The sequence below is a fragment of the Melanaphis sacchari genome, unplaced genomic scaffold (genome assembly GCF_002803265.2).
Source record: "Melanaphis sacchari strain LSU unplaced genomic scaffold, SCAv2.0 Contig7_pilon_pilon, whole genome shotgun sequence".
NCBI classification, from domain to species: Eukaryota; Metazoa; Arthropoda; class Insecta; order Hemiptera; family Aphididae; genus Melanaphis; species Melanaphis sacchari.
The window spans coordinates 5,777,309-5,792,994 of NW_020271560.1; the positions used below are offsets into that span (position 1 = coordinate 5,777,309).

At 27.7% G+C, this 15,686-nt stretch overlaps 1 protein-coding gene across 2 annotated transcripts; it reads left to right on the forward strand.

The window, feature by feature from the left end:
- Window positions 1–4,900: 4,900 nt before the first annotated feature.
- LOC112601863 (facilitated trehalose transporter Tret1-like) lies at window positions 4,901–13,047 on the forward strand. 2 transcript variants are annotated; one of them, XM_025349694.1, is made up of 8 exons: window positions 4,901–5,131; window positions 5,199–5,321; window positions 8,022–8,166; window positions 8,981–9,243; window positions 9,587–9,897; window positions 10,758–10,871; window positions 10,943–11,232; window positions 12,629–13,047. In XM_025349694.1, exons 3-8 carry the CDS (start codon window positions 8,067–8,069, stop codon window positions 12,985–12,987), a joined length of 1,437 nt encoding a protein of 478 aa, XP_025205479.1. In that variant the 5' UTR covers window positions 4,901–5,131; window positions 5,199–5,321; window positions 8,022–8,066; the 3' UTR covers window positions 12,988–13,047. The 2 variants fall into 2 exon arrangements, with proteins under 2 accessions (XP_025205479.1, XP_025205480.1); XM_025349695.1 differs by having other exon boundaries at window positions 4,901–5,321.
- Window positions 13,048–15,686: the final 2,639 nt, after the last annotated feature.

The window sequence follows — 15,686 nt, forward strand, 5'->3', positions numbered from 1 at the left end:
AATTTACGTCATAGTTTACAATATTATTATATTACCAGATTACATATTTAATATTATTTCCATAAGTTGGCAAAAAAATGTGGAATTATTCGAAAAATTGTTTTCAATGATAATTTATAATATTGAAGTGTTTGAACAAATCAAAACGTATTATTTTATCTATAATTCATATTTTTTTTTTAAAAGATTATACAAAACAATGTATATATATAAGTTCATTAGCTAGTAGCTAGAACCAATGTTAGATTATATTGAGTAGTAATGAATTATTTCCTATTATAAATCTCAATATGTCAATAATTTAGGTTCAATTGTATAGTAATAAATAGTAATATAGAAATTAACTTAAGTTTACTCATTACCTAAGTAGCCATCGTCACCGCTCACTTTAATTTTTTTTACTAAATTATATTTTCTTTAGCTTAAATTATAAATTAACGATTTAATTATAAAGCCTAAATAAAAGCGACCCAAGCAAATAATATTTTGCTTTATTAATAAAATTCTGTGTTTGACTAAACTCCAGTATAAATTATAAGGTTCATTAAAAATATGTATATATGATGGGTCAATAAAACAATTATTGATACTTGTTTATAAAATTAAATTTTATCAATAACGATTTTAAATGTGAATGTTCACTAAATGGCTAAATATTATTAGTTTAAAAACAATATACCATATCTTAATAAACATGCAGTGGAAAAAACGTGATTTTGCGATAAATAATACTTTTACAAAAATAACGGCAGTTATGTGGCTATAATCAACATTCATGCAGTGTTAATTTTAATCTTAAACAACATAATCAAGTAGAAGTAAGATTAAAAATATGTAATGATGATCATACAAGAACATAATTTTTGTATATTTTAATACATTGCTAAGCTATTTATTTACCTGTTGTGTAAGACTGTAAGTAAAATCTCTCTTTCTTTTTTTTTTTATATAATATTTTAAATTAAAATTCCTGATAAAACAAAAATAGCTTTGATAAAATAACTTAACTAATAATCTAATGATACAATTATTATAATAAATCAAAGCGAATTTTTATAATAATTACACTATTTGTCATTCAATATAATATATTAATCAATTTATTTTTAAAAATAATATAAATATACTTACACATGATTATATTATTATTGTTCATAGATAGCATTTGAAAAACATACAACTATGGTCAATAAGGTACCTATTGAAGTGAAGGAATTAATTTTTTTTAAACCAAATTGCATTGGAACATAGATCCTATGACCTATACACTATCATGAATCAATCATTTTTTTTTTTTTTTATTGACAAAAATGTAACGCTTAGGACAAAACTTTTGATAATATGCCTTCTCGATAAATGTCAGAGGGAGACAATTGTTTTTACTCATCCCACTCTACCAAAATGCTGCTCATGTTACTCCTTGTCATAAAATGGTGGTCACCAAGACGCTCAATGTCAAAATTTAATAATAACAAACTATTTTACATATAGATGGCGCCATCTATTCCAAAAAAACGACCGAACGGAATATTGTAGCTAAGCATTTAAATCGCAGGTGTCGTACAATTGTGCAACAATAATATCTTTACAATAGCCATCAGGATTCACTAAAAAATCGTTACTCACGCGAGACCATCAGATAAAAAATATCAAGAATTATTCAGTGCATAGTAAACCGTTGCAGGTCAAACTAACACGAGATTTTTTTTTCAATCAAAAAATACGTCTCTCGAATGGACTGGTGTCATTTCATGAGCAATATTTATTTTTATTTGTTATCTATATAAATACATTATCTATAGACGGTTTTTAGGTAACTTATTTAATGATTTAATGAGAATCAATATCGATGATAGCGACAGCGTGTGTAAATAGTACCTACGACGATATACCGGATGTCTGTATGACTGTATGTATATATACTTGATTTAACCATAACGTTAATTAATCTCTTATTAGATGTTTTTTTTTATTATTAGATATACGAAGCGAAAGTAATGGATAAAAAACATTTCAACTTAGATACGATATATCGACCGGTTTTAATTTTAATTTTTGTATATAATACATGTATCTAAACACGATTTAAAATAAGAATAATAATATATGAGATGTGATGACAACATTTCTAAAGCGTGTGTAGTAGTGTCAGTGACGATATTTTTGAAAAAAAGGATTAATTATGGTAACTTATATGAATTCAAATAATATATTATTTTATTATAAATTATCAAGTACGTCAGCTTTGATTATTTTAGAGACGGAAAGATATAATATATGATAGAGGTATTGAAGAAATGTGGTCGATCGGTTATGTGGGTAAGCGGCTGAGGGTCTAGAAAACCATTTTTCATACAACTTACTAAGTCTGTTATGTATGGTCGCCTTTACACTTTATACTACATATAATTATTATTATTTATTGTTATATTATTAAAAATAATCAAAGTGAATGTTAACTGCTTAATGTAAATTGTTGATGTCATGAGCTTGTAAAACGTATTTAGTCATATTCACAAATGTTTACACAACTTTGAGTAATATACAACCTACACTTCTAATCCTATAATCATTTATAATAAAAATCTTCATTCTTTATACTACGCCACAAAATCATATTTCAAAAATTCATATCCTCCTCCCAATTGCCTAAATGTTTGCGATGTTGCGCAGGACATTTAAGTTCGCTGCCGACAAACATATAACAATACATTTCTGGGTATCTACGGTTATTATTTGTTCAATCGTGTTATGATTTTATACCCTGTAAACAAGTAACGCTTGGAGTTAAATGCTCAAATGTTTTGCCAAGTACATATACATTATAATAAACATTATAATATAGATTATAGATTGTGCAAGTATGGCTTCGCTGCACAAATAAAAGCTAATTATTACATATTATTATAATAATTTGTAAAAATCATACTATTTATAAAAATACTATTAAAAAATTAAAGTCTTTACGATGTAACAGCACGTTTTAAAGTATTTTTTTTATTATTATTTTTGCTATACGGCTAGTTGATTTAAACTTATGCATAGACATACAAACTATATAAATAGAACTTTTGAAAAGAAAATCATTAATGTCTAGAAAATTCCTAAAATTATTATATATTTTATTACTTCTTAAACTTTTTTCATTATATATAATATACGTAAGTAAAAAAACTGATAATTCTTAATTAATTTACAACATTATCACAGTATTACCCATGAATGTTATTTTTACTTCTAATTATTTCGATTTGCAGTTTAAAAAGAATTTTATCTTTATAAGAAACTATTTTAAAAACAATCATTATAATCAATAATGATTGAAAAATGTATATTTACTCCTGTTTGTGTATTCCATAACGAATCCAAAGAATTTACTCCTGTTATCGTACCTACTTATTTTGTGAAATAATCAATTTTGTCTGTGTATCTTACTAATTAATACTGCATATATTTTTAATAATATGCAATGTCTACTTCTATATTGTGTTATTATTAAAACTGTTATCTCAAAATATGACAATAATTATTACTATTTACTATAAAAAGCTAGGTTAGACGATTAAAATTATTATTGTTTCGTTGTATATTTTTATATACAATTATGAATAATAATTTATGAACAATTCCGTTTAGCTTTCCTCTTTAACTTAATACTATAATACACATTAAGTTTTATTTAATCATGCGTCATAATGCACAAGGATGATATATTATTTTTTTGATTAAGTTTTGATTGGTAAGTGAAAAATTCATCATAAGTTAGATCTTCCTATAATTTTTTATCGTACAATAATTTTTGCATAATCGACATATTATTTGAACACAGAAACTGACTGATTCATAGAAATATTAGTAGTACGTATAATAGTTGATTTTTTTTAAATATTTAACTTACCATTTATCAGGTAATTGTTTTTAATAAAGTCATCGAATAAGGATTTCCTTACACAGTCACACAGGATGATTCTCCAAACATACTCACCTTCATGTTTTTCTTTAGTAATTAATAAATTCAATTTTTTTTTAAATGTTAAGAATTGATATTATTACTTGTATATTAAATGATTTGACTCATATTTGACTCTGGTTGGGCGTATGTATAATACAATATATTTAATCAGTACTCATTATACTTAGAAAATCTTTACAAATTAAAAATGTTAATTGACTATAATATCAATTAGCAATTTTCAAATCATCAAATTGCATTCATCTTTCAAACTTATAACCGTTGAAATATCATCTGTGTTATTTTTTATTAGTATATTAAGTTGAAAACCCAAAACCTACTATCAAGAAACATAAACATTTTCAACTTTCTATACAATTTTTAGGAAAAAGATGAATCTCATTTGAAATATAAGCTTATATAGTCCTCTATAAAGACGTCAAAACTTTTAGATAGTAAACTAATAAATAATAATAGAAATTGTTATCATTTATCATTATAACTAAAAACGTATGTACATTTTAGATGTATACTTTTGTCGGACTTGTGAATTAGTGAATCGACGTAAAGAAAAATAAATAAGCCATATTAATATTAGTCATTTGGTAGGCAATCACGTAAGCATATTAAAATTACTCGTACAGAGACCGCGGAAAAGTTAAGATCTATTGAAAATTATGTTCTCGGGACATATCACGAATTCATCAGTAACGCGTTTTTCAAAATCAGGGAATATTTCTTCACGTTACAGGTAATAAGTTAATATCCAAACTGGCAACTCTGTTTACGATGCCTTCTCCAACGCAACAAAATTACAAAACCTTTCACGAAAAACTCAGGGCCAAATACGTCTCCTATCAAGCGTTCAAACCGGTTTCAACTACTGAAAAAGCATATGAAACGTAATCGCCGGCCGGAGTACAGTTTATACCTATTGCCATTATACATATATACATACCTATCATCAAAAATAAAATAGTTTGTAGGTTGTGTGTTTCAGTGCTTGTGATGTGTACACAGTCCAGCTGCCAAGACGAGTTCTGAATATTAAAATTAATCGTCTTTAATCAGAATATTTTAGACGGCCGAATCCGTCGAAATTGATATTGAATCACTGTTAAACTTTTCGCCGCCGCATCGTCACGTGAATTTTGCACCGTGAACGATTACTAAAATATTGTGAGTAGAAAGATTTCCAGAACAGTATCCGTTAAAATTTGTTCAAAATATTATAAATCGGTCATAGGAATCGCAGTCGCATCTCGCATGCCTCAATATCAGAAATGTCGTTGTTTTGCAATACCTGCACGTTTGGGACTTTAAATATCGCGTGACATTATTACCGACTTCATTTCTGCGAAGTATAAAAGTACGTACTACGTTATTTCACCGTGTGTTATAAAGCGTTATTTTTTTAAAGTGCAAATATGTCGAACCTCGTAATACGGCATAGTAATGATTATTTGAATTATGCATTTATTACATTACATAATATTATATGCATTGAAAAGTCATACCTTTCGATTTTAATGAAGGTGGATTTATCAATTATTGTAACTTAAACGAAAGTATATTACTTATACTGTTATTTACAGTATCTATTTACCTATCTGCAATATAATAAATTCGCTATATATTTTCTTTTATGTGTTTCTGTTTACCTACCTTACTAATTGTTCATAATATTCTTAACTAAATCCAAATAATTCATATTACCATTATTGTACATGGGATTTAGTGTTACTTTTTAGTGAGTGGTTTCGGAATAGTTTATTGTTTTTAGTTACATTTATTACACATATAATGAATAAATAATAAATATCTAATATTTTTAATTACCAGCTACATATGAATATGTTTTTTTAACTAGATATGATGTGATGTGTACACAATACAACGTTTTAATTAAAACTATGTAAATAAAGTGAGAGCTAAAATTATAGAAAAAAATTAAAAATAAGTCATGTTCTTATTTTATTCATTTAAAAAGAAATAATTTTTATAACTGTAGATAATCCGTTTGATATGTTTGAAAAGTTTGATTGATTTTTACTTCTTATTAATAACTGACAAAGGTTAAGATAAACCGAAAAACGATAATTAATGTTTATCGTAAAGAATTATAATATGTAAATTTATTATTCTATTTTTTTTATTGATACGCTTACACCATATGTATGTATATAATTATGCAACTGTTAAACTATACAAATACTAAGTATTGCACAATATTGTACAAATAATAATGTAAAAAAATGTTTTTAAATTTTAAGGTAACGTAAATTCTTTATTCTAGTGTTTTACATTAAATACGTATATACTACATAAGTATATATGTTAAACATTATGTAATTATTGAACTATACAAATGCTAACTGTTAGAAAATTAAACAAATTAATAGAAAATAACAATACGAGAGTATCGTATAAAAATCATAAATGTTAAATTTTCAATCATCGCGAATTCGCGAATGTTATTTTACTTTTATTGTACGTAAATATGAAAAAAAGTCAGACTTCTATATTTAAATATTTTTACCTTTATTGAATTGATACCAAAATATTTATCTGTTATTTTTTTTACATAATTTTTAATATTGCTGATAATGAATAAATACCAAAAAAAAAAAAAAATAATAATAACTTTTGTTGTTATTCATATTGAAATGAAAAGAATAATATTTAATAATATTTTGAAATAACTAAGAATAACATTTTTTTTTTTTTTTTTATGTTTTTTTGTACACTATTAATTACAATTTGCTAGACATACTCTCAAAGAAAAACCAAGAATTATTTAAGTGTTTAAATTATTTCAGAAATTGGAAATAATAGTTTTATACTTTTATTTATTGATATTTACCTAGCTAATCATAAATTATTTTGTATTGCCATAGATTTTGTAATATTTTATATAAACACTTGATAATTAATGCGATTTAGGTACTCAATAAATGGATACTTTTTCAGAGTTAACAATAATAAATTATAAGTTAGTAGATCAGACTATTTATCATAAATTTCTAATATAAATAAATTTATTAATTATTATTTAACAAAGTATAAATTATTTATTTATTTAATAAATATAAAATGAGCTAAACAATGTATGTTATTAAACTAATAATATATTATATTATAATAAAACTAATTTCAAAACTTATATAAAATTTCAAAACATAATTTCTATATAATATATATTATTATAATATCTATTTTGTGGCGTGGTGGTTGACCTCAGTCACTAATGTGTATTGTGTTCTGAGGTCAAGCAAAACCGGCGTCGATAGTTCTCGGATGGGTGACCACTTGAGTTCTTAGTGACGAATCCATGGCACATACACACACGTGTTCCAACCCTACTAACCAAACCTTATACAAAAAAAAACCTGTTCCCATCCACAGCTAATAGCAGCCTTAGTTGCTGCCAGACTTTTAAAATAAAATAAATAAAAAAAAAATGTATATATATTTTAATGGTACTGTTGTTTAATATTATACTATAAATCATTCTAATATAAACTGTTTACTTTCTTTCAGACTTTATTCTTTGTAAATTCAAATAATTGTTTTGTTTAATGAACAATACTATTACCTTAATACTAAGAATTCAATTAATGTAGTTTATTCATCTGTATTATGTTTTAATTAAATTACTTTTTTACGTATAATAGATAGATTATAGCAACCTTAAAGTTGACGCACATAATGTGTATATAATTTATTATATTTTTGTAAAGTGTGATAAATATTTTTGATTTACGACAAGAAAATCTAATAAATAGGTAATAAAATTATAGTAATATGCATGTTTTGTATAAGATTAATAGAATAATATTAATATTTTAATTTTTAGTACAAAAATTGTATAGAAAAATTACTAAATACATTTTATGCTCGTGTAAACACTAGTGCTTTGGAAATTTTAAATAATATTTAAAGTATAAGAATTATGTGTACCTAAATTATTATAACATTCCTATATAAAATTAAAATATGTGTTTCGTGATTCAATCTATTTTGTGGAAATGTAACATATTATATTATAATTATTTTGTCACCGTTTTAGTAAATTAAAATCAAGAGGGACAAATACAACAGTGTATTGTATACTATGTGGTTCGAATCGTCGTACAGTGGCGTAATGGAAAAACAACCACTACTCTCGTCGAAAAAAACTTCAATTCGGCGTTCGCTATTGGCGAGTTTTCTCGGTAAGTTTATCATAATATTTTAACACTGTAATGATCTTTAATGTATACCTTGATGTGATAATGTTTGACTTGTAAGTTTTTAGCATAAGATTCATTACTTTTAGGATATTGGGCTTGTAGTATGATCGTAACAATGCTTTATTATTAGAGCCAGTTTCACTTATATTTCGGCCGGTGGACCATCTAAAATTCGTAAGACGCTTATTTTATTACACCAGTTATCGATTACTATTGCTACATCATTCGTTACTAAGATGAACATATAAATCATATAGAGCGTTAAATAAATTCGCTTTTTTTTTAATTTCTTTGCAGTTCAAAAGGTAGCATACCTAAAGGTAGTATGCTTATGATCCAGTTTGAGAGATAGTCATCTACTTGTATCTCTTTTATTTATTTTTTATCTTCTAACTGATTTTTTCACTGCTAAAAATATGTTTCTTATTAGCATATATTACTATAAATACTCAATTGTATTTAGATATTAAAACTATTAAAACCAATATAGGATATCATAAATTGTAATTTTATGTTTATCATCGGAATTTATTTAAAAAATTTGAACTTTTAAAATTATTATTTAATTTTTTTTGTATTGTAAGACATATTTAAAATGTTCAATACACCACCATCTGATGCATAATTAATTGTTCAATGTGTTTGATATTTTAGTACTATCATATACATATTGGTATAAACTAATTTACTAATGTACCAATTTACAGACTACAATATTATAAATAACATTTTATACACATACACTATCATTCGTCTTCGATGCTGAAATTAATTATTTTTTTTTTTTTGTCAAAAGCTTCCATGATGTCATTTGCTTCGGGAACCGTGGTTGGTGGTTGGACGACCCCGAAACATCCCGAAACCGTCGGCGATAAAATGTTCATGATGGAAACCACGAACCAGTCGTCGTGGATCGTGTCCATATATGTGATCGGCGCCTTTGTGGGTGCGCTCCCGGCCGGCGGGTTATCGCGGACCTTCGGACGCAAGAAGTTTCTTCTGTCGCTCGCGATTCCTATGACGGTTGGATGGCTGTTAATCGCGTTCTTCGTGAATAGCGTGAGTGTATAATAAATTAATACATGTGTGTCGTGATAAATGATCAAACATTGTGCAGTCTTAAATTTAAAAATAAATGTATATTATATATTAAACATTTTCAATTTTATTACGTTTTACCAACTATAAATAGATACAATTTTTTCTGTCAATTTAACACGCATACATATCATGATTTCTCACGTTTTTTTTTATAAACGAGTACGTAACTTCCACTTTGTGCGTTCAAAGTGTGGTTCTATACCTTCATTCGTCATTTTTTTTTTATTTTATCGTGCAGTGTACGAGTAATAGTGTCATGACACTGCCAATGACAATAATAATATGTATGATTCGTCCGCAGGTGAATTTTATTCTAGCCGGACGTTTCCTGTGCGGGCTGTCGCTAGGCGCCGTCACGGTGGCGGTGCCGCTTTACAACTTCGACGTGGCGCCGGACGTGTGCCGCGGCCGCGGTGGCGTGTTCCTCGACTTCATGCTGTGCGTGGGCATCCTGTACTCGTACGTGGCCAGTACCTTGCTGAACCTGCCCACGTTCGCGTTCACTTGCGCCGTCTTTCCGGTGGTGTTCTGCACAATTTTCTGGCGCATGCCCGAATCGCCATTGTACCTGTACAGCCGAGGGCGCTACGTGGACACCAGATCAGCTCTCATGTATGACCACCCTTAATAATTATAGCCAATCATGCACTGCGGTAAAGTAGGGATGTGACTCGAGTGGCGGTGAAGGGGTAGAGACAGTGTTTGAGTTTCGTGTTTGAGATATAAGTGGACGGCGTACGCCACGTGCGGATTTTGAGCTTTAAATACGGGTACATTTCGGTACACCGTGGAGAACACCGCATTTGTTTTTCTCTTTGTCGAAATGTCTATAAAATATTTTGGCAATGCTTTGGTGCCAACATTATTATAGTTAAAAACAGGTATCAACAATAATAGAACCAGAATCTAAAAAATAATCCACTTTTTTGTTTGATAGGAAAGTTAGGAGTTCATATTTGTATTCAATTTACCATTGATGTTCATTTTTACAATTCGATATTATTCGTACCTACATTATAACACACAAAAACACAAAACTAAAACAAAGAATTCTTATAAAAATAAATAATAATAAACGGTAAATTATTTCAACTAAAAACTACGTTAAATTAATTGTCGAGAAAACTTATTATTAAACTTATCAAACTTATTAGAAAATATATTATGCGTGAATAAGCGGAGTACACTCGAGCGGCTCCCACTAATATCGGTTTATCGAGTTAATCACAGTTTTAAGGAGCTTAGTTTAGGCAATATCTACTTAAACGTGTGTGTTTAGTGGTCTCGTGTTATCACTAAATGCAGCTGACAGAGTAATTAATGTTTTAATGAGTGTATATTTTGGTATGAGATTGTATTAGAAAAAACCGATCGGTACCTACAAAGAAGTTTCTTAAGCGATCGCTGGTACAATATTATCATGCGCGAGTAACGATGAAGATTTTTATATGACGCATGTTATCGTAATTCAGATGGCTGTACGGTGAGGACTTCGACGTTACTACGGCGTTTGATGAGTTCGCGAAACTGCAAACCGAAGACGACGCACTTCCTATCGAGAAGCACTTGCAACCCGCTGGAAGAGAGTACGGTCGATTTGTTTAAATATTCTTGGAAAACTGTGACAGTATTACAATATAATAATATATTTTTTCAGTCGAGCTTTCGTGAAGGCAATCGTCCTGTCGTTGGCTTTGGCTACTGTGCAAAGGATGTCAGGTGCCGGAGCCATTATACAGTATACGACTAAACTTTTCAGCATATCTGGGTCATCAGTGGCACCCAGCACAGCATCAATAATAACCGGCATTTTCCAGCTGATCGGTTCGGGCCTCACCATTTTTCTCATCGACATAATCGGCCGTCGAAGACTTCTTCTTATCTCGTCCTCAGTTGTGGTGACGTGCTTGGCCTTGTTGACAATGTACTTCTATTTTTTGAATAATGGTTCGTACTACCTATTTATAATAAACATATACTCTTATAATATTTTGCTTTTGCGCCATGACAATATCTGCTAAAATCCGTTGTAGTTATGCTCCTTAATATTTTTGTTTTTGAGAATTTCTGAAAAAAATAAATAATGAAAGTTCACAATCAATTTTAATCAATGCGATACCTTGTAAAAATTCTTATATTATGTTTCTGTGGCTTGTGGTTACCATTTTACATATTGAGATTATGTACCTACTAATTTGTGCGAATCGACGCGCGCATTCAAAAAATATTTTAAATATGTATCATACGAGTATTCAATAATTAGAATTTTACTAAATCCGGAAATCTATCAGTTGTAGTTGTATTTTATAGAAAAATGTAATTATTTTTTACCAAAAAAAATAAAATGATAAATTACACCTGATAAAATTCTTCTTTATTTGCGATAAAAAAAAAATTCATTTCATTATAAAAATAAAACGAATAAAATAATTTTGTATATTACTTTATATTTTGTTTTGTTAATTAAGATCACAACTAGTTACTCTTTAGTTCTTTACTCGTTTATTTTGTAACATTAAACGTAAGTACGCGAGTGTAATTTAACTATCGCGTCGTAAATATAAGTTCTAACGATCAATAACAATTGATAAATTTCTTCTACTTCCAAACCATAACCATAAATTATATGTCATCTTAATACTAATCTGTTTACAATAATAACAATATTTCATACAATCATAATATTATGGTATATCTTGTATAAAAGTATTTGATTTTATGACGCACGTTTTAGACAATATTAAAAACCTGACATCTTTATTACTAGAACAAGGACTTTCATGCATTTGCATATTTTTTCTGGTTTACTTTTTCCGTTTTTGTACGCAGAGTAAGAACACAATATATTTCACAACGTTTGTGACCAAAATCTCAAAGTTTTTAGTGCATATTTTGAAGGTTTTTCGAAAATCGTGTTTTTCAGTGAATATTTTTTGTGATTAAGGACACAAATTATTATATTTAACTGTTTCTATATTCTCATTAAGACGAAAGAAACTCATTTTATCATAGTTGCGAATCTGTAGATTAGATTACAATAAAGTGATATAATATAAAGAGATAATATAAAATTATTAAAATTAAATATTTAAAGAAAAAATATAATTTTTAGAGCTATAAATTTTAGTGTATTCATTTTTTTGAGAGCATATTTAATTGCATATTTTAAATTTTTTGATGCATAAGTGCATATTTTTAAATGAATATTTGATGATTTTTAGTGCATGAAAGTCTTTGCTCTATTTATTACCATTTACCATTATATGGACGTTGATTTAGGTGTACTTAAATCTAAATGACATAAGTAGATTAATATTATATAATATTTTGGCGCTGTTTGCAGGTATGTTGGATGACTCGTTGAAAATACTACCGATAATCATAGTCTGTACGTTCATCTCGTTCTTCAGGCTCGGATTAGGACCGATACCATGGTTCATCACCACCGAGCTGATCGGAGCCGATCACTCTAATCGCGCACAGTCTTGCATTGTCTCGTACTCATGGATATTGTCATTCATAGTGATGAAGACATTTTTAACATTGGTTGACGAATGGCCCGTGGCTTTGTGGTTGGGCTACACAATCATATCGGTTTTCGGATATCTATTTATATTGTTTTTTATACCCGAGACCAACAACAAGAATGCTGAAGAAATCCGTCTTTCACTAGCAAAAACCGTTCAAATTAATTCATCCTGATTATTTTCTATAAATTTAAATTAAAAACCTAAATTTAATTTAATATTTATGTATGAATTTTCATTTACCTATTCGTAATTATTCTAAATAATGAATACATACTTTTTTTTGTAAATGTTATAATGTTTACGTGTGGTTAAATTGTACTTTATATTTTATAGGTGTACTGCATTATAATTTATAAATGAATTAAGTTTATTACATTATATATTTTGTTAACTTTGTTTATAATAAAATACAAGGTACTGTTCATGAATATCAGAATACATTGGAATAGGGGGGTCAATGGTTGAAATATTGCACTTTATAAGGTGATATTTCACATAATAATATTCATTTATACAAATAAAGTAACTACATTTGTCAATAGGTCAAAGGCTAAAAAGTTTTAACTTACAACAGTTATAACATTTGAAAATTATATTTGTTTATACCAATTTGTTTTTAGTATCAATATAATTATTTATAGCGTTAAACTATAATAGACACGTGTACGTAGTAGATGTGTTACATCATAACTAAAATCTAGATAACAATACCTAGTTATCGTCACAGTCCATTGATGTTAGTAACGCTGTTAAATACTTTTCATTCATCACATAAAAATATAATAATCTTTAATACAATACTAAATCCTGCGTAATCCTAAAATCTCCGCAAACGTACTAACAAATCTACTTAGGACGTCAAATATCAGGCAAGAACGTAGTTATTGAACGTTTGACGTAAGTTAAATCGATGTTATTTTTGGTCAGAGCTAAATATATTTTCATCAAATTTAAAAAAGTTATGTTTTTGACAGTTTTAATATTATTACCAGCTGACTTACTCAGGATAGTTCGCTATAATACGAACCAATTAATATTGATTTATGCATAAACCTATTTGATAATTTGTTTATTTTTATATGTTACTTAAGTTACGTTTTATTGTAAGTAATGCGATTACTCAAACATAATATGTATTGTTCATTACAGTATGAATTATTTTACTTTAAAGCAGTGGTTCCCAACCTTATTTATTCTACGCCCCCTTTCAAAAATCTCGCACCCCCCTCCCCTACCTATAAATTGAAAAAATTATAATTTTATTGTTTACTTTACATTTTACAAATAAACTATATAATATTCTGAAAGACTACTTTTTTATTGATAATAGTAATTATAAAATATAAATAATTTTAAATAATATAGTATTATAGTGGAATTTTAAATAAAATAACATTTTACTTTGTGATGACTGCTTGCGCCTCCCCAGCGATGTGTATACGTCCTCCAAGGGGGGCATGCCCCCCAGGTTGGGAACCACTGCTTTAAAGAAATACAGAACAGACGTAGGATTAAAAAGTAATTATACTCGTACAAAATAAAATGATTACTAACGGATTATCAGTGCAATAAAACGAACTTGTATTACATTTCAAATATTTATTAAGAAACCATAATATTGTACCTATTGCGGAGTATTACTTAATAAAAAAAACTTGGACTATACTTATTATAAAATATGTAATAGTTTTATAATTGTTCAATAAATATGTCAACTATGCTTTATACATAGAAATATATTTAAGTTTTTTAATTCAAAGTATTATAGTTATATTTAATTCACATTAATAATCGTTGACGATCATGAAAAAAAATGAAGTCTATGCTTCAACTCTTTCAAATGAGTTACCCAAGCTTCACTTATTAATTGCGTAAAATATAAGAACAATGTACCTACTTACTAATAAACAAATTGTATACTCGTGTAAATTTATTTACGAATATTTCTTAAATTTGATTCGTGTTTATACATTTACATATTTACAAATATAACACATGTATTGTTTGTTTCAAGCGGATAATTACAAACAAAGCTACGCCGTTTACTGTAAACACCTAACTGAAGGCTGATGGGTACTATAATTTATTTAGACGGTCTTGATCAAATAATAAAACTACACGCAACTACGTAGGTAAAACTAAGATTATCATTTGTCATACGTATAATAACCACGTTATTATTTAGTTTAACGATGTTGTTAATTTTAAAGAAGTTTTTAAAAAATAAAAATAAAAGTCCCCTCAAACGACAAAATGGAATATAATAAAAGTGAATATTTAATGTTTTTCGTGCTATGACAACTACTATTATCACGTCATTTTACATACCTATTTGTATACGAGTTAACATTTTACAGGTTAGAAAAATCTGTCGTTATTTTCATTGATTATACAAATTTTATATTGTAACATTACGTTTAAAATTTCATGGCCAAATTTATGATAATAATAGTAATAAAATATTGTGGTACCGGCAATATTTTAGTTGGTCAATGTCTATAGTTCGACGAAGGACATACGATATTGTAATAATATTGTTGTGGTGTACCTGTATGCATGACAATAATATACTACAAATTAGAATATTGCGTGTACTTATAGTACATTGTACAATGTTTAATTTATGTTTATGAATTTATATCAATAAATTGACACTATAACACAATATAGAGACTTTATGTTAAGTCATAATTTGTATTCAACGATCTTGCTACACTACATTAAATAAGGACTGTGCTTTGCAACGTACATATTGTGTAAAGTCTATATTATTTTCGTTTTATCGAACAAAAGCAAAATATGAATACATATAGACAATACAATTAATTTTTTTCTTTGGGATATGAAATTGAAGATTTAAACGTATCTCAT